General features: G+C 39.4%; 1 protein-coding gene across 1 annotated transcript; it reads right to left on the bottom strand.

Annotated features, from left to right (window-relative positions):
• Nucleotides 1-5,350: 5,350 nt before the first annotated feature.
• LOC107775075 (serine/threonine-protein kinase D6PKL1) lies at nucleotides 5,351-9,512 on the bottom strand. Its single transcript, XM_016594746.2, has 3 exons — nucleotides 9,114-9,512; nucleotides 7,117-8,405; nucleotides 5,351-6,400 (listed from the first exon to the last, which is right to left on the bottom strand). Exons 2-3 carry the CDS (start codon nucleotides 8,358-8,360, stop codon nucleotides 5,530-5,532), a joined length of 2,115 nt encoding a protein of 704 aa, XP_016450232.2. The 5' UTR covers nucleotides 8,361-8,405; nucleotides 9,114-9,512; the 3' UTR covers nucleotides 5,351-5,529.
• Nucleotides 9,513-21,508: the final 11,996 nt, after the last annotated feature.

Raw genomic sequence — 21,508 nt, 5'->3', positions numbered from 1 at the left:
AATTATATTGGTACAGCTGTATAACAACCTAGTACGGACCTGTACTATTTCGTACAGATCTTATCCTATAATTTATGCCCTGACCCACGTGTCCTTGAGAAATTCCCGATCTTTCTTGAGTGCCCTCGAGATTGCCCTGCCCTCGATATTGGTCGTGTCAGGCCTTCGATACGCTTCCTCGAGGTGTGTGTCCCTCAGACGGGTCCGACCGCTACCTCCAGCCGCCCGAACTCTAACTCATAGCCCAATTCAAGACTTCGAAATCGGGCTCCTTGATTTTGACCGTATACACTTATACTCTTAATATACACTCAGAATGCTCTCCTTTCCGAATTTCCCAATTTTTTTTAAATGGTTACTTAGTTAAAGATAAATATGTGAGTGCTATATTACGTTAGCTGACATTTCTATAGGAGAAGTTCACGTACACTTACTTATGGAGCCACTATTGAAATTATACTCGCATTTCAAAATTATCCGCCAGAATTTGAATTTCTTCTATCTTTTCAATGCAATTTTAGAATAAGATCTAAAGTTCTTTTATTTTTTAAGTGCAACTTCAAAAACTGAATCTCAAGTACTTCTATCATTCCAATGCAACTTCAAAAAAAAATCAAATCTTAAATATTTCAACCTCTTCAATGCAACTTTAGAAACCAAATCTTGTTCTGAAACATAAAGTTGTTATTCGAATTTCAATAATTCAACATATGATTCAATGTCCAAATCTGCTCCAAATAAACTCAAATTTGAAACATAACTTTCACATATCATTAAAATCAAAGTCCAATCATCAAATTATTAAAACAACAACAAATCTAACTAACTTAAGCACAACCTACAATAGTGTTTTGCAACTACGAAAAAGAAGAAAAAACCAAACAACTCCTAGATACAAGGGACATGAAGTCATGAATACAAAAAGAAAAAGATAGTATTGAATACATGAAACATGAATATACAGAAGATGCAAGCATGACCACATAGGATGTCCCATGAAATTTTTACGATTTCTACGAGGCAGTAGCGCATAGATTTCTCAAAAAAATATACTTATCATTTTGCTGAGCATGTTTAGCGATGAAACTTATTTCACTTTTTTCGAAATCAGTGTTTTACCATAAAATTTTCAACTTTTACTTGAAGATGGATTTTGGAATTTTTCTAAAATTTGAAAAACTCCAAAAAGCTATTTTTCAAAATTTTCACTCAGATCACTCACAAAATTCAAAAAACAACCCAAAATTATATTCATGTCCAAACACAGCTCTAATTTTCAAATATCATTTTCACTTGAATTTTTTTTCTTCACTTTCTTTTAAATTTTACAATTCTTATGTCCAAACGCCCATGTTGTGTCGGTGGAAGTCGGGAGAAATTCAAAGATAGCCAGATTTATAAGTGGTCATTCAAAAATTGCCATAGTTTCAAAAGTAATCGAAATTTAGCCTCTTTTCATGTAAAGATAAAATCTAAATGAAAACACTGTTCAAAATCCAGAAGATACTCCAGCATAATATATTGGAATTCCAGCATAATATACTGGAGTTCCAGCATAAGTATATACTGGAGTTCCAGTATAATATACTGGACTTCCAGCATAATATACTGGAGTTCCAATATAATATATCGGTCCAGTATAATATGCTGGAAGTTCATACACATGTGTTCCAATCTCCAATATATTATGCTGGAACTTTCTGCGTGTTGGTGTTCCAGCATAATATGCTGGAAGTTCATACACAGGTGCACCGATCTCCAGTTTATTATGCTGGAACTTTCCGTGTTGCAGCAAAATAGTGACTATTTTTCAATGATTTACAAACTCTGGCTATTTTTGAATGATCAGTCCAAAATTAGCTTTTACTGGGGCATTTGCATCTATATCCGCTTTTTGGGTCACGTTTTAACTTGTGCCCGCTTTGCAAAAAAAATTGAAAGCGTACCTACTTTTTTGCGTAACTTCAGCATACTGGGCTGAAGTAGTAAAGGCAATCACGCAAAACTTCAGCATTCTAGTAGACGGGCCAGAAGTAGCAAGTGTGTTGAACCAAGTGTGCTGAAGTTTTTATTTATAATTGCTGAACTTAAGCATAGTAGCTGAAGTTTTGTTATATATTTGCTAAAGTTTTTGTTTGTAATTGCACTAATAAGCTGAAGTTTTTTTGTCCTTGATTCATTAGTTTTGTCATTAAGCTTTTTCAAAAACTTCAACAGAAGATGCTGAAGTTATTTAGTTCATTTATAAAACTTCAGCACTAGATAAGCTGAAGTTATTTTTGTCCTGGATAAGCTTTTTCAAAAACTTCAGCAGAAGATGCTGAAGTTATTTAGTTCTTTTATAAAAACTTCAGCACTAAATAAGCTGAAGTTTTTTTGTCCTGGATCATTAGTTTTGTCATAAAGGTTTTTCAAAAATTTTAGCAGAAGATGTTGAAGTTATTTAGTTCATTTATAAAAACTTCAGCACTATATAAGCTGAAGTTTTTGAAAAAGCTTTCTAGCATACTAGATAAATAATCAGATTGCCAACAGTATCTAAATCATAAATTTTGAAAACAATAAACGTGAAAAGAACAGAATTATCATGAAAAGAATCACTAAGTGTGACCTTAAATTTTCCGTACGTGAAAATATTCACAAATTATTGTCTACTAACTTACGTAATTATTTATAATTTATTTTTAAATAATCTGATAAACATACTTATGGCAATCATCCCATGAACTAAAGTTTTATAGCAGCACCAACAGCAGCAGCAGAAGAAGAAGAAGAAGAAAACGACGGAGGAGAAAAGGAGTTGAAGTTGTTTAAAAAGTGGGTACAAATTAAAACTTTAAAAAAATGGGTATAGGTTAAATGGGAGCGACCAAATAGGATGCCCCGTGCAATTTTTAAATTTTTACTTGGAAGTCCCCCTCGGAGCCCAACAAATCTTTGCCTTTTGGGCGGCCCATTTTAGTTCACAATCTGGCCCAACGTTTGTGGCCTGCTGCTCTTCTTTTTCTCTACATTGTTCTTTTTAGTTCCTTCCTCACTTTATCTTACCTACAAGCCAAAAGTTGAGCTCTCAACTAAGTGGCTACTAAAGTGAAAGCGTGAAAACTGAAAAGCATTTAAGGTTTATGTTGAATAAGGAAAAGAAAAAATGCACTAAAAGTGGCTGTTTCCGTTTAACAAGTGTTTGAATCTAAATCTCTCAAGGTGTTAAGTGCATTTCTGTTTTATTGTTTTACAACCACTTAATGAGAGCTAGATCAATCAGAACAGTGGCGGACGCACGTGGTGGCAAGCGGGTTCAATTGAACCCGAGTTGAACCCCCTTCTTCAAAAAACAATACTGTGTATATGTATAAATTACAATTAAAGCTGCATAAATTTTGTATAAAGATGTTATTTGAACCCACTTGACAACTACTATTTTACAACTTATGTACTTCTAAGATTGAACCCGCATAAAAAAAAACTTGGGTTCGCCACTGATCAAAAGAACAAGGATTCAAATAGCAATTGGAAGTGATATTCATAGCAAAAGGCTCTTTACAATAAGATTTTATCTAATATAATATTATAACTATCAAAAAGTTAACATTTCTAATTGTTAGATAAAGATAAATTATATATATTCATATGTTTGATTCAAATATTTTAATCTTAAAATAACAAATTATAACAAACGGGTCCCTAGCTTTGATCCTGGGCACCACTAACAAGATGATGCAAGTTGGGCCAAGCCAACAACATGCTTTAAATCACAAAGAAAATTAATTTAGGGAAAATGATATTGTATATCCGCTCTTAAAATAATATTCGAAAAATATATATTTATGTATATATATTCATTTCTGTATGTTATATATAAAAATTTAAGAATTTATCTGGGTAGCACGTGTATGTATGCTGCATTGGATCCATAATTATTGTCACGCATGGTCTCATCAATATAATCTTTATGCTCCTTTAGGCTATTTCATTCCCAGTTTTCGAGCACAACTCCACGCAGCATCTGGCTCTATTTACAAAAAGGACCCCTTAACATACTTTGCAACTAATTTTCAATATATGAAAAAGAAACTGCAATCATAAAATAAGAGAAAAATATTTTTACTACTCAAATCAATTGTGAATACAATTCTATTTCTCCTTGATTCTTCTCTCCTGATTATCTCCGTGATTCGAGAGCTGAAGCCGTGTATTTCTCGAATGTAGGATGATACAGACCACCTGGGAATGTATTTGATCTCCAGCTTCTTGAACTATTTGATTGTTAAAAGCATCCGGCCATATTTTGATCTCTTTGTGAATATTCCAATAGTTTATGGGATTTTGAGACACCTTGTATCCCTTTATATAGGTGTGAGTTAGGGTTTAGGGTAGAGTAACTTCCAAGAAACCTAATATACTCTTAGGATTTCAAGAGTCCTGTAGTATCTTTAATTTAGGATTTGGCTTGATTCCTTCAAATTTCGATATCTACAAATACCCTCTACTTCAAGGTTTATCAGGGTGTAGGCTTGCCGAAACTTTAAGACGAGACTTGAAGTACTCTACCGTCGCAACAAATAGTTTTGAAACTTGGAGTTTTCGATTTACAGGAGGAAGAGATGAAGGGCAGAACTGGTCCAACTGGGCGTGCCAATTTGTTTGCAACAAATTTATGCAGAGAAAAATAAAACTGCAATCACAAACAACTATAAAGAAAAAAGAATTTTATTGATAAACATTGTAGGTTACAACTCTGTTTATCCCTTGATTCTTCCCTCTGATTTATTATCCATAATTCCGGCCATATTTTGATCTCTTTGTGAATATCCCAAGAGTTTATGGGATTTTGAGACACCTCTTCAAGGGAATACATATCCCTTTATATAGGTGTGAGTTAGGATTTAGGGTAGAGTAATCTCCAAGAAACCCTAATAGATTCCTAGGATTTCAAGAGTCACGTAGTATCTTTAATTTAGGATTTGGCTTGATTCCTTAAAAATCGATGTCTACATATACCACGTGTGATCGAGGTTGTTTGGTTGGGAAACAAGCTATTTCATAATTAATTATTTCGAGATTAGTTATCTCATCACCCCATAAGGATAAAGAAACACTACATTCCCGGGATAACTAATCCCGAAATTAGTTATACCACAATTTTATCCCAACCAAACATAGGATAAACTCATCTCAAATTTAATCCTAGGATTAATTATCCCTCGTACCAAACAAGCCCCTTAGGCTCTTAGCTAGCTCCTATGGCATGGAAATAACAAGGCATTTTTTCTCTTGGATCATGTAGTATAACACTAATTTTAGAGCAACATTCAACGGTAAAGAAAATTAAGATAGATGTGAGGACAAATTAAATCAAAACAGTGCAACTGACTCATATCATTGGCGAGTGATTTTCACAGCTACAAGTTTAGTAAAGCCCCAGTTCTTCTGTATTGCAGTTCAGTTGAATGCATAATAACAACTAGAAGCAAACAATTGCAGAAGGATCAACTAATACAATCCTAGACAAGAATTCTATATCCTAAACTAAAAGAACTCAAAGTCAAGATATTTACCCCCAGGTTTTGCATCTGTTCCCACCACTCTTTTACTCGTATTGCCAACCCCAAGAGGGTTCACTTGCCCAAACTTTGCAGGAAGCTCCGCCTCAATGGGTCTTGGCACTTCGGGTGGCGTACTGCAACGTATCAGAGCCCAATTAACGCCTTCAAAGAAAGGATGCTGCTTGATCTCAGTTGCTCCTCTTTTCACCCCAAGTCGGTTTTGAGGCTCTTTAACAAGCAAGCCACGTATCAGATCACGGCTGGCATAACTGGTTGCAGGAGACTCTGGAAACCTGAGCTGTTGGCCTACTACATTGAAAAGAGTTGCCCTGTTTCCTGATCCCTTGAATGGGGTCTTACCATATAGTAGTTCATGCAGGAAAATACCAAATGTCCACCAATCAACTGCACTGCCGTGGCCTTCTCCCTTGATAATCTCGGGGGCCAAGTATTCATGAGTCCCAACAAATGACATAGAGCGTGCCGAAGTAGGTTCTGCGACTAGCTCAGGCAGTGCATTAGCTGGAAGCCCAGTCTCGGCTCGAGGCTTAGGTGATCTTTTCTTGCTTTTTTGATTAAATATGCGGGGAAGGAAGCATGCTGGTTGAATGCATACAGATGTGGGCTCAATACATGCTGGCTGCACACAGAATGCGGCTCCTTTTTTAGAAGGATCGCCAGACGATGTCCTTATGAGCGTGGGTGAAACTGCACATCTTAGGGATAGGTCAAAATCTGAAAGCATAATGTGGCCATCGTCACGCACAAGAACATTTTCAGGTTTTAAGTCTCTGTACACAACACCAAGCATGTGTAGATATTCAAGCGCCAGTAGAACTTCTGCTGCATAAAACCTGTGGCAGAAACGCGGGGTTTGTTAAAGTTTGATTAAGGAACTCAACAGCTTAAACAGAAATGTGAGGGTAAAGATTCTAAAATCTCCCAAATGAAGAAAATGTGGAAGATTGTTAGCACGAAAAGCCCTTTAATAATATTAGTTAACCAGACTTTAATAATATCAATAGACATGTCATTACATATTTACCACCTTCTCTTCTTAAGACCCAATGACTGGAAAAAACTTCCAAGTAGGATCAAACTATTTGGTATGGGAGGATCCCAAATATGGATTGAGTGGGACAAACATCAAAATCCAAGAGTGATAAATATCTAATTTGGTCTGAGTTGATATGACATGGGAAACAATCACTTTTTTTTTTGGCAAGTAAAGGTGCAATTAATGGCAGATAAAGAAATTCTTTTTGTGGACGAGAGTTAATAAAAAAAGTCATATTAGTAACCATATCCTCTACAGGGGAGAGCTTTTTGTTTGTCAGGGTACCAGGCTCGAACTCTTGACCGCATGAAGAGGACTCTCTCCTCTACAGGGGAGAGCTTACATGTTCAGAAGTCAGAACGATGGTGCAAGAGAAATGGATGTGATAAATCATAACATCTAAGGAATGCCAAAATAAGCAGAGGCTTATGCTTATGTCAGGACTACATGTGAAAGGGGAGGATAATTTTTATGCTGCATATTCTAGTTCTAGATAGAATGATAAAAGCATACCTTGCAGCATATTCCGAAAAATGCTTCCCAGGTTGTCGCTGTCGTAGAGTATGTAAATCTCCTCCAGGACAATATTCCATGACCAAACATGAGAAGCGATCGGTCTCAAAATGAGTGTACAAGGTTGGCAAGAATGGATGGTCTAATAACTGCAGGATTTCTCTTTCTGTCTGAGCACGAGTCAGTTTCTTCCTGCTCGCAAGTGAAGCCTTATCCATCACTTTCATTGCAAAATAGCAGCGAGTCCCGCTAAGCTCAGAAAGATAAACACTGCCAATGTCTCCACAACCAAGTCTTTTGAGTAACCTAAAGTGACTCATTCCTAAAATACCATCACGTGCCCGAATCGCGAGAATAGCCTTCCATCTAGGATCATTTCCTTTGTGAGGCTTATTGGCACTGCCAGTAATGTTACTCCAATTACTATCATCACTAAGCCCACTGCTGTCACTTGCTCTGCTAAGGCTAGTTTTACCGCTTTCAAGTGAATCCCCACGAATGCTCCCTTTTGTGCTCTCATAGTTTCTGTCCACACTAAGCATGCCATCGCTCATGATCACATCACTCCTATACGTGCTTGTGCAACTGTTGACAATGCTCATAGATCTCACCACACCAGTACTATCAATGCTACTAAGTGGGCTTACATTGCCACTTGGAGGCAGCGATGCATCCCAAATACATTCTTTCTCTTCGGAGTCAGGAGGCAGACTTGCTTCTGTGTTTTGAGATGGACGAGGAATTGTAAACGGAGAGGAGATTACACTCAGATCATTTGGCTCTTCAACCAAGCTCTCTGCAGGTGAAAGAAGAGATGGGCTCGGTTTCACATTAGGAACCCGGATTGAAAGATCATCTAGGAAAGGACCCTTCAAAGACATGCTTTTCACTAAGCATTTCCCATCTGCTTTTTTCTGACCAATGGGTACGTACACTGGTCTCATTAGGTCTGTATCAACAGGTTCCGGAGGATGACTCGCTCCATGAAATGAAGTAGAGCCACTGTCTTCAAGTGAATCATCACTGCGCTTGACTGAACCAGCATCTATCATGAGTTCCTCTTCCTCCTGATACGAGGTCTTTCCTTTCCATGTTTGTCTCAGAACAGACAAGTCAAAATCTCGGAAGTCCTGCACATTGCATTTAACACCGATCTCCTTCCTGGAAGTTGAAAAGGCATGTGTCACCTTAGCCTCTAAAGGGAATTGCCTCGGTGGTTGTTTTACTTCATGTATCCTTTCCATCTCCGGTTACTATTAACATCACAGGTACCTCACCAGAAGAAAGCTCTGAAGAAAGCGCAAAAATCAGTAAAACATTATCCACACATGATTGTACTACAAATCAAATCTACTAGGACCATTTCAATTACAAGTATTACAGCACATGAAAGATTTCTTTTTCACTAAAAAGGTCTTCATCCTCTATGAACACATTAGAGTAAACACAACCACATTACAAAATCTTCAAATTTCAGAATTTTAACGCGCAGTTTTACTATGTGATGTGGTAAGTAATAAAGATATTTTGTAGTAAGAGACATCCAATTAGGCAAATATTATTATTTTTACAATCACCAAAATATTCCATAATTTTAACAAGTTCCATTAATTACACAATGAGATAACCCTCAAGAAGCTCTCATAGAAAACCTTAAGTCCCCAAGTGACGTGACAATCAACTTCTAAGAAAACCATAGCCCCCCTAAAAAAAAAAGGAAAATAGTGCTAAATTAACTGTGTTTCTCACATTTCACAGTAACACTCAATGAAGCATCAGCAGATCTAGCTTTCGGCTCGATTATATAAAAGTGAAAAAAGAAATTTAAAATGTGAATACATAATAAACGTGCCCACTGCCCACTTTAATACCACTGTCTCTATATTGGGTGGAAATTTTTGCCCTAAACAGCGGAACTACTTCAAAATACTAGAACCAAAAAAAGAGACTCAAAAATGACACTCCCATTAAATAAATTAAAGAAAGCAGAAATTTACCAGTACAATAGGAGATCTGTAAAATCCTCAACTGGTTCTTTATTTTCAAGCTAGAGCTCCTACTATACTTCTTTCTCTGTGTTTGTTACTCTCTCAAACAGAGCATTTGATTTTTTTGGCAGAAAATTGATTTATTGTTAGCCAAACGTTGATGCTATATGGCTCTACAGGCGAAAACAGAAACGATTTGGCTTCAGTGGTGAAGATTTTGGTGATTTGGTTGCCTTTAGCTAGGTGTTGTTGTATTTGGTAAGGCTTTAGTCATGTGTTCACTGTCATATGAAAACTGATGATAACACAAAAGTGAAAGTGTGTGCTTTATTTATTTATATTTATTTTAAAGAAGAAGAAAAAGAGGGAGAGGTTGCAGTTATGAACTTGGGTATTGGGATGCACACATACACAAAAATTGCTATTTCCCCACTTTAACTACTCTCTCTGGTCCACTCTTAATTACGTACTAGTATTCATATCCGCATGTTATGCGAAAAATGTTATATATAATTTTTCATTAGAAAATATTATTTAAAAAATATAATATACACAAATAAACATGTAATGATATTATTTTATGAACATGTAAATGCAATCGATATCCATTGTTTTGCTTCTTCTATAATTTATTTATTTTTTAAAATTGGAAGTTCTCATCATATTCTTGTTTGGTATAGATAGATTTTGCTTGTTTAAAATTGAAAATTTTCTGATCATCCTCTCCTTGTTTTGCCTCTCATATTATACAAGATATATTTTTTTAAACAAAATTAGAATTTTTTTTTTTGGTGATGCACTTATTATCCGATCATTGTTTTGCCTCTCCTATTATATATAAATAAAAAATATAGATTTTATTTTCAATATAAAGTTTTAATTTTTATATTTTTTACTATGTTGATTGTGATCATTTCATTATTATATCTTTTATTTTGTGTGAATTGATAATTGTTTGACTCAAAAGATATTGAAACTTTTTTGAATAAATCAATCAAAGAGGAAGTGGTAAATCGTAGTCAAACTTAATTGATTCCAGACCAAGAGATTTCATAATAATAAATGTGTATGGGATGACGAAAATATCGACAATCTCATTAAGATTCAATATTGCCTTCTTCCTCAGTCCCTGAGGAAAGAATATTACAATTGTTTTTTTATGTACAAGATACAAGAATGAAGCTTTGTTCTTATTTTCCTTCTGTGGAAAAAATGGAGAGAAGCCTTCCCCTTGAAAGCCTTCCTGGGTTATATATATATAATTGAAATCCATTCACCCTCACCATGAATTGACGCGCTCGGGCCAGTGGTGCGTTCTGGTCGTGATTCCAGGCGTTGCTCTTTTCGATTTGTCGGATATTGTGGAGGAGAAATGAAGTGGACTCTATTGACTTCATTACCCGATTGCTAAAAAGGGGGTCGTGGGCAACCTGGTCGAGGTGGTCATATTTTGACCAATACAATTAGTCTCTCCATCTGTCGGGGCCATCCTTTATCGGGCTCGACAGATGGATCATGTTTGCAACGTAGTCGAGAGGAATCTGACCCCCAACTTTCTGTTCCTTAGTCGTGTTTTGTGGACTTTTTGGCGGAGTGGAGGTTTTGTTTCGATACTCGTGGACCGTTGCGATGATTTCGAAATTGAAACGTCGGTTGGCAATGAAGCGTTAGTTCGTGGATGCCACCATTATGACACACATACCTGGGAAATTGAAACGTACCGTGCCCTATCGGATTCAAATGGTGACTCTTGGGTTTCGTGCTCGGGGAATTTATGTCTCTTATAAATAGGGGAACTTGTCATTTGAGTAATTCACTTCATCATTCGTTTGAAAGAGTTCTTCAGATATCACTTTTTCTTATACCCTGAATTCTTGCTTACCTTCTTGCTCACTACAACTTTTAATCTTTTCTTCGTATCACTTTTTTCGGAGAGTTTTCTGCTAAAAATGGCTGGCAATTCTTCTCGTGATAATTTTCCTGTCGTTGATCCGGTAACAGAGAGCTCTGTTCAGGCCACCGGAGAAGTGAATGTGGTAGAGGATGAAGAGATTCCCTCGGTAGATAAAATTCTGCCTCGCCTAGGGAGGGACGCGACTGACTTCAGTTTCGGCGATAGAGCAGAGCTGGAACACGTCGCTTCCGTTGTGAGGGAAAGGGGAATTGTAAAGTTGAGGGAACGGTGGGGAATCTCCAGTTTCGTCGAGATTTGGCTGGCGGAGGGGGACGATAGAATTCACTTCGACCGCCCCGGATATTGTGTGTTCTACGCCTACCCCTTCATTGTAGGGTACTCACTTCCTCTCCCCATGTTGGTGGTAGATTTCTATCGCTACTACGAGGTGTGCCCTGCCCATCTTTCTCCTTTTTGTACAAGTTGTTTCTTATGCTACTCAAATATGCGGAACTTGCCGGTCGTGAGGTCACTTTGAGCAATATGCTTAGAATTTTTGCTCCACAACTGATTCGAGGTACGATGATTCATGCGCGTCCTCGGGGATCAAAGGGTCTAGTGGTGAAGATGGACGATAGAACTAATCGTCGTTTCTATGAAAATTACTTTTATATGTGGACCGAGCATATTGTGGCGGACCCGACTGGATTCCTCGAGAGATGGAACTTTGCGCGTAAGTTTGCGTCTTTAATTAATGAAATGTTCGACCATTTTCCGCGAATGCTAAATTGCTTTGTTTTTCTGCAGCTGAGAGATTGCCCCTGCCGCCTGTTGAAGGGATTCGCAAATGGGTGGAGGCCATTCTTCCCACACAGTGGGAGTTCGTACCTGGTTGACTTTCCATGAGAGGTTTGGACGCAAGCCTCTTACAGGTGAGATGATGTCCTTATCTACTATTTCCTCCCTTTTTTTGTTATTTAGCCTCTTATGCATCGTTCGTCATTGTCAGGGAGGGTGCGGAGAGCAAGGGCCCCTCAGCTAGCCTTTCGCCAGCCGGCCGCATTTGCTCGTCTTGTCCTGTACTTGCTGCACGCCCTTCGTCGAAGGCTGCTTCGGTTGAATCTGCGGCCTTGGTTACTCTAGCGAGGGCCACTTCTCAGGACGAGGTCCCGACTAGTGTCGTCCGTCCTACGAACGAGTCACCGTCGACTGGGGAAGAGGAAGGGCCATCGAAGAGACAAAGAGTAGAGTTTGAGATGGCGCCTCCGACAGTGATTCACCTGGATGATTCTCCACTGACGGGCTTAGGAGAAGGTGTTGTTGCGGCGTCTTCCCTAGAGGCAAAGCGGATTGTTGAAATTGGTGCTGGCGGTCAATGCTCGGAAACTCCGGCTGTCGCCATGGCTCAGCCAGAAGTCCTTGCTGTTACTGGCGATCAACGCCTTGTCGTGGTAGAGAACCAGACCTCTGGCGCCGTTGTTGTGATTTCTGACGTGCCCTCCTCTTCTGCAGCGGATCGTGCTCCTCCTTTAACAGCAGAAAGGGGAAAAGGCATGATGGTTGACGAGTATGAGTCCGAGTCATACCTGGATCCTGATAATGTCAGGATGTTCGAGGAGGGCCTTACTCATTCGGTGGTTCACGCGGGTGGATCGGCTCACATTCTTCAGATCCCTTCTAGCGTTAACCTCTTGGCGGAGGGGGAGGATCTGGTGCCGTAATTTAGCCTTTTATGTTTAGAAGCTGAGAATGAGTCCCTTCGAGATTTCCCCGATGCTGAGTTGAGGGATGAGGTAGCCGTCATGGGCTTGAGGGTACGTTACATTTTGTTTTTGCTTTAGGCTTTTCCCCTATTCGAAAGTATTAGTTTAACCTCGTCCTTATGATTTTCAGACATACATGGTAGAGGTAGAAAACATTTGCAGGGCCAACGTCCGGACAAGGACTTTCTTAAAGATGCTGGAGAAGTATCGTCGCTACCGCGACAGATGTCACGATATGCATGAGCGGCTGAGGACGGATCCCCGTAATCAGGTTCTCGATAAGGAGTTCAAAAAAAGGGACCAGGAATTGATGCAAACGATCCGTAGTAAGTGCGAACTCGAGGAGCAGCTTCGCATCAAGGACGAGGAGCTCGAGTTGGGCAAGGGGATCGCGGCGGAGTATGAGCATTTGCAGGGTAGGTTGAGGTCAATGCAGTCAGAGATAGACCAGAACTTGGTCAAGGTTGAGGCGATGTGTACAGAGTGGATGAGGAAGTTGACCGCGATGGAGAGCAAAGTCGTCGGTTTGGAGAACATTGAGAGTGCTTGGTCTGAGGCTTTGGCGACGGCATCGGCCTTGGAGGACACCATCCACGTACTCCAATCTGAACAGGAGTCGGAGAGAGTGACAGCTACCCTTAGGGAGGCAAGGCTCGAGGAACGCATTGGAACGATTGATCAGGAGGCGTCGATTCTAGGAGATCGAGTCACGGCCTTGGAGGCGAAAAATGCATGACTACAGGCCCAGGTTGCGTCATCCTCCGCTGTCGTTCCTCGCCAAGTGCATGAGCTCTGGGTTTATGCTGAAGCCCAGCGGGACATCTATAAGAGTTTGTAGGAGGCGGGCACCGTGGCTGAGGCTGCTTACGAGGAAGCGCGAGTGAAGGCTCACGAGGCTCGCATCAACTGTGGATACGATGCGGCGACACCCGAAGCCAATAGGGGTGCGGATGATGATAATGATGAGCCTCGTGGAGATGGTGACGATAGTGGCGATGATGATAGCGGTGATGACGCCGAATGAAGAGTGATGTCCTTTGTTTTTATTTTTATTTTATTTGTTGATTGTCGTCTGTTCGTTCCGTCTTCTTTTTCTCTTCTTCTTTCCTCTTTTTTTTTATTGGTTGGCCTGGGCCATATGTAAGCGGCGATAGCCCGCACTATGACATTGCTTAAATAAAAGTTTCCTTCTTCGCTATTTGCCTTGTACTTCACTTTTTATTCTGATTGTTCATGGCCTTAGAGCGAGATAGAGGCTCGCCCAACGAGTCCCGGTTTTTCTTTTCCTCTGGTGGTGGTCAAACTCTTTTCCTTTTTGGTGAAGGCTCTTGGCCTTAAAGGGAGTTATTTCGAACTTATCGAAATAACAGCCCGTCGTTGTTCGAGCAAGGTTGAGCCTTCCTTTTTTCTTTAACGGCGAAGGCTCTTGGCCTTAAAGGGTATTATATTGAACTCATCGAAATAATAGTTTGTTGATGTTCGAGCAAGGTCGAACCTTTCCTTTTCTTTGATAGCGAAGCCCCTTGGCCTTGAAGGGTGTTATTTCGAACTCATCGAAATAACAGCCCGTCGACGTTCGAACAAAGTCGATCTTTTCCCATTTCTTTGATGGCGAAGGCCCTTGGCCTTAATGGCTGTTATTTTTAACTCATCGAAATAACATCCCATCGACGTTCGAGCGAGGTCGAACCCTTTCTTTCGTTTGATGGTGAAGGTCCTTGTCCTTAAAGGGTGTTATTTCGAACTTATCGAAATAACGTCCCGTCGATGTTCGAGCGAGGTCGAACCTTTCCTTTTTCTATGGTGGCGAAGGCCCTTGGCCTTGAAGGGTGTTATTTCGAACTTATCGAAATAACAACCTGTCGATGTTCGAGCGAGATCGAACCTTTCCTTTTTCTTTGATGGCGAAGGCCCTTGGCCTTGAAGGGTGTTATTTCGAACTTATCAAAATAACAGACCGTCGAAGTTCGAGCGAGGTCGAACCTTTCCTTTTTCTTTGATGGCGAAGGCCATTGGACTTAAAGAGTATTATTCCGAACTCATCAAAATAACAGCCCGTCGACGTTCGAGCGAGGTCGAACCCCTTCTTTCGTTTGATGGCGAAGCCCTTGGCCTTAAAGGGTGTTATTTCGAACTCATCGAAATAACAGCATGTCGATGTTCGAGCGAGGTCAAACCCTTCCTTTTTCTTTGATGGCGAAGGCCCTTGTCCTTAAAGGGTGTTATTTCGAACTCATCGAAATAACAACTCGCCGACGTTCAAGCGAGGTCAAACCCCTTCTTTCGTTTGATAGCGAAGGCCCTTGGCCTTAAATGGTGTTATTTCAAACTCATCGAAATAATAGCCTATCGACGTTCGAGCGAGGTCGAACGCCTTATTTTGTTTGATGGTGAAGGCCCTAGGCCTTAAAGGGTGTTATTTCGAACTCTTCGAAATAATGGCCCGTCGATGTTCGAGCGAGGTCGAACCCCTTCTTTCGTTTGATGGAGAAGGCCCTTGGCCTTAAAGGGTGTTATTTCGAACTCATCGAAATAATGGCCCGTCAATGTTCGAGCGAGGTTGAACCTTTCCTTTTTCTTTGATGGCGAAGGCCCTTGGCCTTAAAGGGTGTTATTTCGATCTCATCAAAATAACAGCCCGTCGACGTTCGAGCGAGGTCGAACCCCTTCTTTCATTTGATGGCGAAGGCCCTTGGCCTTAAAAGGTGTTATTTCGAACTCATCGAAATGACAACCCATCGATGTTCGAGCGAGGTCGATCGCTTCCTTTTTCTTTGATGGCAAAGGCCCTTGGCCTTAAAGGGTGTTATTTCGAACTTATCGAAATAACAGCCCGTCAATGTTCGAGCGAGGTCAAACCCCTTCTTTTGTTTGATGGCGAAGGCCCTTGGACTTAAAGGGTGTTTTTTCGAACACATCTAAATAACGGCCCGTCGATGTTCGAGCGAGGTCAAACCCTTTCTTTTTCTTTGATGGCGAAGGCCCTTGGCCTTAAAATGTGTTATTTCGAACTCATCGAAATAACAGCCCGTCGACGTTCGAGCGAGGTCGACGTTCGAGCGAGGTCGAACCCTTCTTTCGTTTGATGGCGAAGGCTTTCGCCTTAAAGGGTGTTATTTCGAACTCATCGAAATAACGGCCCATCGATGTTTAAGCGAGGTCGAACCCTTCCTTTTTCTTTGATGGCGAAGGCCCTTGACCTTAAAGGGTATTATTTCGAACTCATCGAAATAACGGTCTATCGATGTTCGATCAAGGTCGAACCCTTCCTTTTTCTTTGATGGCGAAGGCCCTTGGCCTTAAAGGGTGTTATTTCAAACTCATTGAAATAACAGCCCATCGACGTTCGAGCGAGGTCGAACCCCTTCTTTCGTTTTATGGCGAAGGCCCTAGGCCTTAAAGCGTGTCATTTCGAACTCATCGAAATAACGGCCCATCCATGTTCGAGCGAGGTTGAACCCTTCCTTTTTTTTTGATGGCGAAGGCCCTTGGCCTTAAAGGGTGTTATTTCAAACTCATCAAAATAACAGCCCGTCAACCTTCGAGCGAGGTCGAACCCCTTCTTTCGTTTGATGGTGAAGGCCCTTGGCCTTAAAGGGAGTTATTTAGAACTCATCGAAATAACGGCCCGTCGATGTTCGAGCGAGGTCGAACCTTTCCTTTTTCTTTGATGGCGAAGGCCCTTAGCCTTAAAGGGTGTTATTTCGAACTCATCAAAATAACAGCCCGTCAACGTTCGTGCGAGGTCGAACCCTTTCTTTCGTTTGATAGCGAAGGCCCTTGGCCTTAAAAAATGTTATTTCGAACTCATCGAAATAACAGCCCGTTGACTTCCGAGCGAGGTTGAACCCCTTCTTTCATTTGATGGCGAAGGCCCTTGGCCTTAAAGGGTGTTATTTTGAACTCATTGAAATAACGACCCATCGATGTTCGAGCGAGGTCGAACCTTTCCTTTTTCTTTGATGGCGAAGGCCCTTGGCCTTAAAGGGTATTATTTCGAACTCATCGAAATATCAGCCCGTCGACATTCGAGCAAGGTCGAACCCCTTCATTCATTTGATGGCGACGACCCTTGGCCTTAAAGGGTATTATTTCGAACTCATCGAAATAACGGTCTATTTATGTTCGTGCGATGTCGAACCTTTCCTTTTTCTTTGATGGCGAAGGCCCTTGGCCTTAAATGGTGTTATTTCGAACTCATCAAAATAACAGCCCGTCGACGTTCGAGTGAGGTCGAACCTCTTCTTTCGTTTGATGGCAAAGGCCCTTGGCCTTAAAGGGTGTTATTTCGAACTCATCGAAATAACGGCCCATCGATGTTCGAGCAATGTCGAACCCTTCCTTTTTTCTTTGATGTCGAAGGCCCTTGGCCTTAAAGGGTGTTATTTCGAACTTATCAAAATAACAGCCCATTGACGTTCGAGCGAGGTCAGACCTTTCTAGTTTATAGAGGGTCTGGCATCCTCTGTGGAAGTCCCAGTTTGTTTGGTATAGCTTGCATCAGTTGGTTCAACACTGGTGGACACGAGGCGTCAACGTTTCGCATAGGCTTGCGCTTTGCGCGCATTATACTTTTCCTGTCTTACTCCGGTCGTTCAGCTCGGAGATGCTGCCGGTAGGGAGGGCTTCGGCTGCATCGAAGTGATTTTTGTTCTTCAATCTAGATGTCCTTGCGTACATTCGTCCACGCGGATCTTATGTGCTTAATTTGACGAAGTGTGAGAGGTGAGGGTGAGATGTTCTTTGCTCCCGTCCAGTGGTCCGGTGGGGGAGGGGGGTTGGATTGCAACATCGTTTGCCTTGTTTAGGATATTCGCAGCTGATGGGGCGAGGAATTCCAGGTTTCATGAATTCATTTGTTTCTCCTTCCCTCAACGCGCTATTCCCATGTCTCGCGTGAGTTAGATTCTCCTTTCGTGCTTCTCTTGGTGAATGATTGTGTTTCTCGGCTTTGATCTGGGAAAAACTAGGAGTTTTCACTAGGAAATCTCCACAGACGGCGCCAAATTATTTTACTCAAAAGATATTGAAACTTTTTTGAACAAATCCATCAAAGATGAAGGGGTAAATCGTAGTCAAACTTAATTGATTCCAGACCAAGAGATTTCATAATAATAAATGTGTAGGAGATGACGAAAATATCGACAATCTCATTAAGATTCAATATTGTCTTCTTCCTCAGTCCCTAAGGAAAGAATATTACAATTGCTTTTTTCTGTACAAGATACAAGAATGAATTCTTCTTATTTTCCTTCTGTGTAAAAAATGGAGAGAAGTCTTCCCCTTGAAAGCCTTTCTGGGCTATATATATACAATTGAAATCTCTTCACCCTCAGCGTGACTTGACGCACTCGGGCCAGCAGTGCTTTCTGGTCGTGATTCCAGGCGTTGCTCTTTTCAATTTGTCGGATATTGTGGAGGAAAAATGAAGTGGACTTTATTGACTTTCATTACCCGATTGCTAAAAAGGGGGTCGTAGGCAACCTGGTCGGGGTGGTCAGATTTTGACCAATACAATAATGACATGTGAAATCAAAATAAATAGGGAAAGAGAGGAGAATGTATTTTATTTTTTAAATTAATTAAATCTATAATATATGTATAAATTAGATATGTCATAAAATTTAGTTAAATTTTACATTTGAAGTGCAAAGTAGAATGTTCTATATATATCACTTGGCTTGAACTAAGAATGACTATATAATTACTTCAAACCTAGAGGTGATGCTGACGTACTTGTCTGTCTATCTATATGTTCAAACGCCATTACTAATGTCACCATTTTTTTTTTTGGAAACTTAATTTTAGGGTTGTGGAAAATTAATGCATAGACGCAGCAGAGAAGAAATACTTCAAAAATATGTGAAACCAAAGGAAGAATATGTTACCTTTAGTTTTCAAAATTGTTATATCCTCTGTGAATAGCCATATTTTGCAAAAGCGGTATGTTACAACCAAAATCCAAAATGATGTTTAGCCATAAATGATGTAATGACGGCCAACGTCGGTTGGTATCACAGCCAAAATCAAAGTTGTGGGTATGAAGTTTCTATGCAAACCTCTCTTGAGTTTGCAAATGATTACCGAGTAATGGAAGTGGATGTCATGGGTTTCAATCGTGATACGCTGGAGGTTAGATAGTTTAGAAAAATTTTAGGTTATGGAGAGAAAATTTAGGAAATAAAGTCAACTTTTATTTTTCTTTAGAGAAAAAAAAACGCGTTCTTTAATTGTGCCATGTAAAATCAGTTATTGTTTAAAAACTTAAAATTCAGGAGAAAAAAATGTGTCCTTTACTTCTTCTTTTTTTAAATAAATTTGAAACTCCAACAAAGTTGGAGAATTGTCCAAAAAAATTACATGTTTCAATTTAATATTATGCCACTTGTCTTAATATTGTGCTTTTGCCTCTCCTATTATAGATAAATAGATATTTGGTAATTTAAACACCTACATGTTTTTTTATATATAAAGGTAATTTAAACACCTCCATAATTAGTGAAATTGTACAAAAATTAAAGCATATAAAGTATCTTGAAATCTTCCATGTAGGTGATTCCCTCGTTAATACGTATAGTACGCGAGGGAATCTCAATAAAATTAATAGTAAATACACTTGCGATGATTTCACATAAGGTATGACTAAAATATAAAAAGTCGATTGTTTTTATCTTTTCTCAAATAAAAAGAGCACCAAATGCTTGTAATAAATGAATAAATAATTCAAAAATTCAGAAATATATTTTCACAAACTATCTATCTCCCTAGCAAAAGGTCTTGCTGGACTCAAAGCATAAAGATTATGGTTAAACATCTAAGTTTTATACTAAATTGAATTGTGTTTTTTAAACTTTTTAAAATGAGATTACATATTTAGAAACACATTAAAACATTATATACCATAATCTAGGTATAGCTTAAAATATCGAAAGAAATTTACAATTAAAACGGTAGGTGACACATTGTTTTTTGTTTTATTAGAAAAAACAAAAAAGTTTTTGGGGTTTAAGGAGGGGAAATAGCAAAATGGGGGATGGCAGCAAGAAAACGACGGCCGGAAAGAGAATTGATGGCGTGATGAAAAGGAAGAGAAACTAGAAAAGGTGGGCCCCTAACTAAAGTTTCTTCAACGTTGGAGTAGGGCCTATAAGTGGGGTCCACCTCTGTTCCTTCTTTAGAGTACACGTCTTTTCAAAGGAGGAAGTAGAATTGAAAGCCAATAACTCATTCTTTCTATTCTCTGTCATGTCCAACTCTCCATCCTTTTCAATTAATTTTTCTCAACTCTGATTTTAATCCCTCCTTAATATTAGTAAGGATCACTGTCAATTGCATTATTATATAGTAGTATATTTTTATTTATTAAGATAAAGCCCTAAATTTAAACAAGTTTTTAGGAATAAAAGAGATTAATTAGGGGGGTCCGGGGGATATGGACCCCATCCCCATTGATAAACAATGCATTAATTAATCTCATGACTCTCAAGTCTCACCACTAGCTCTCATGTCATGTGGTACTAAAAAGGGTTTTCTGGTGGGAAATCCCAAGGTCTAGTTGTGTTTTTCAACCACCTAAATAATTGAATAGATAATTGTTCAAATTACAAAGCATCTTCTTTTTTAACTTTTGAAATGTTGTTGCGGTTCGTTAAGAGAGACATTTGAAGTCAAAGCAAACCAAACCAGCTTGAGGGAGTTGACAACACTGCGAGGTTGTGTTTTCTTGATCGAGAACAATAAAAGTATTTATGTTCATATGTAAGAAATAAGAAAAACATAAACAATAAGAAAAGTGCAGATATATAATTTGTGTGAAGGATTTATTATTTGAGAACTTTGCAATAACGAACTTCACAGATTTACTGAAGTTAAGTGTATGCTAATCAGAGCGTTGATTTTCAGTTTCTAAGGGGGGAAAATCTATATTGATTCAATAACATGTCCATACACATTCTCCAATTGTTGTCTTATTCGAATGTTGTGGGTGATTTAATTTGAGTCGTCAATAGTGGAGCCTAGAGATTCAAAGTGCTGCTGTATAATATTAATATTACTTTTGAGAGCTAAATATATATGTGTTTGCGACTGAATATTTTATGAGATGTGTGTGTGTGCGCGCTTCTATTATTGTTGTTCATCCCCTCCCTTTGGCTAGTTTGAGCTATCATTTGCAGTCTACAACCAGCAATATTAAACCTATTTTGATCTTAGGGTCTTAGCTTGCCTGACTCAATCTTTGACTTGTTGCGGCTGAATGCTAATTAGGGATACCTCAAATTCCTAAAATGCTCCCCTAGTCCCCGAGCTTGGTAAATAAGACCGTGGGAAATTGTTTTCTTCCGGCCTTGTTTTTATAGAGGGGAGTTACTCTTGCGTTCTCTCTCTTGGGTAGGTCAGTTTCGCTCTCTTGTTTGTAAGTATATCCTTCTTTTCCAGCTATATCAAACTGTTTCACCTCAAAAATAGGTTAATCAGTTAATCAGCTATACCTCAATATCAAACTATATGGAATTAGTCATGTGATACAGGGGCGGATGTAGAGTTTGACCGTCGGGTTCATCTGAACTCAATACTTCCAATATGAAGCATAAATTTATATATATATATATGAATTCAATAAAATTACAACAAATGATAGGTCTGAACCCACAACTTTAAAAATATAATGGATTTAATGCTAAAAACCTTAAAAGTTATACTCATAAAATTTAAATCCTAGATTCTCTTGTCTGAAGTGATACTCGGTG

This window comes from Nicotiana tabacum, chromosome 7 (assembly GCF_000715075.1).
Source record: "Nicotiana tabacum cultivar K326 chromosome 7, ASM71507v2, whole genome shotgun sequence".
NCBI lineage: Eukaryota > Viridiplantae > Streptophyta > Magnoliopsida > Solanales > Solanaceae > Nicotiana > Nicotiana tabacum.
Note: the sequence above shows the minus strand (reverse complement) of the source record. Positions and strands in the feature narration are given on the sequence as shown.

Coding starts and splice junctions, on each gene's coding strand:
- LOC107775075 (XM_016594746.2), bottom strand. CDS start 8,360: ATGGAAAGGATACATGAAGTAAAACAACCACCGAGGCAATTCCCTTTA. Junction 6,401..7,116: donor TTTTCGGAATATGCTGCAAG/GTATGCTTTTAT, acceptor TTTCTGCCACAG/GTTTTATGCAGCAGAAGTTC.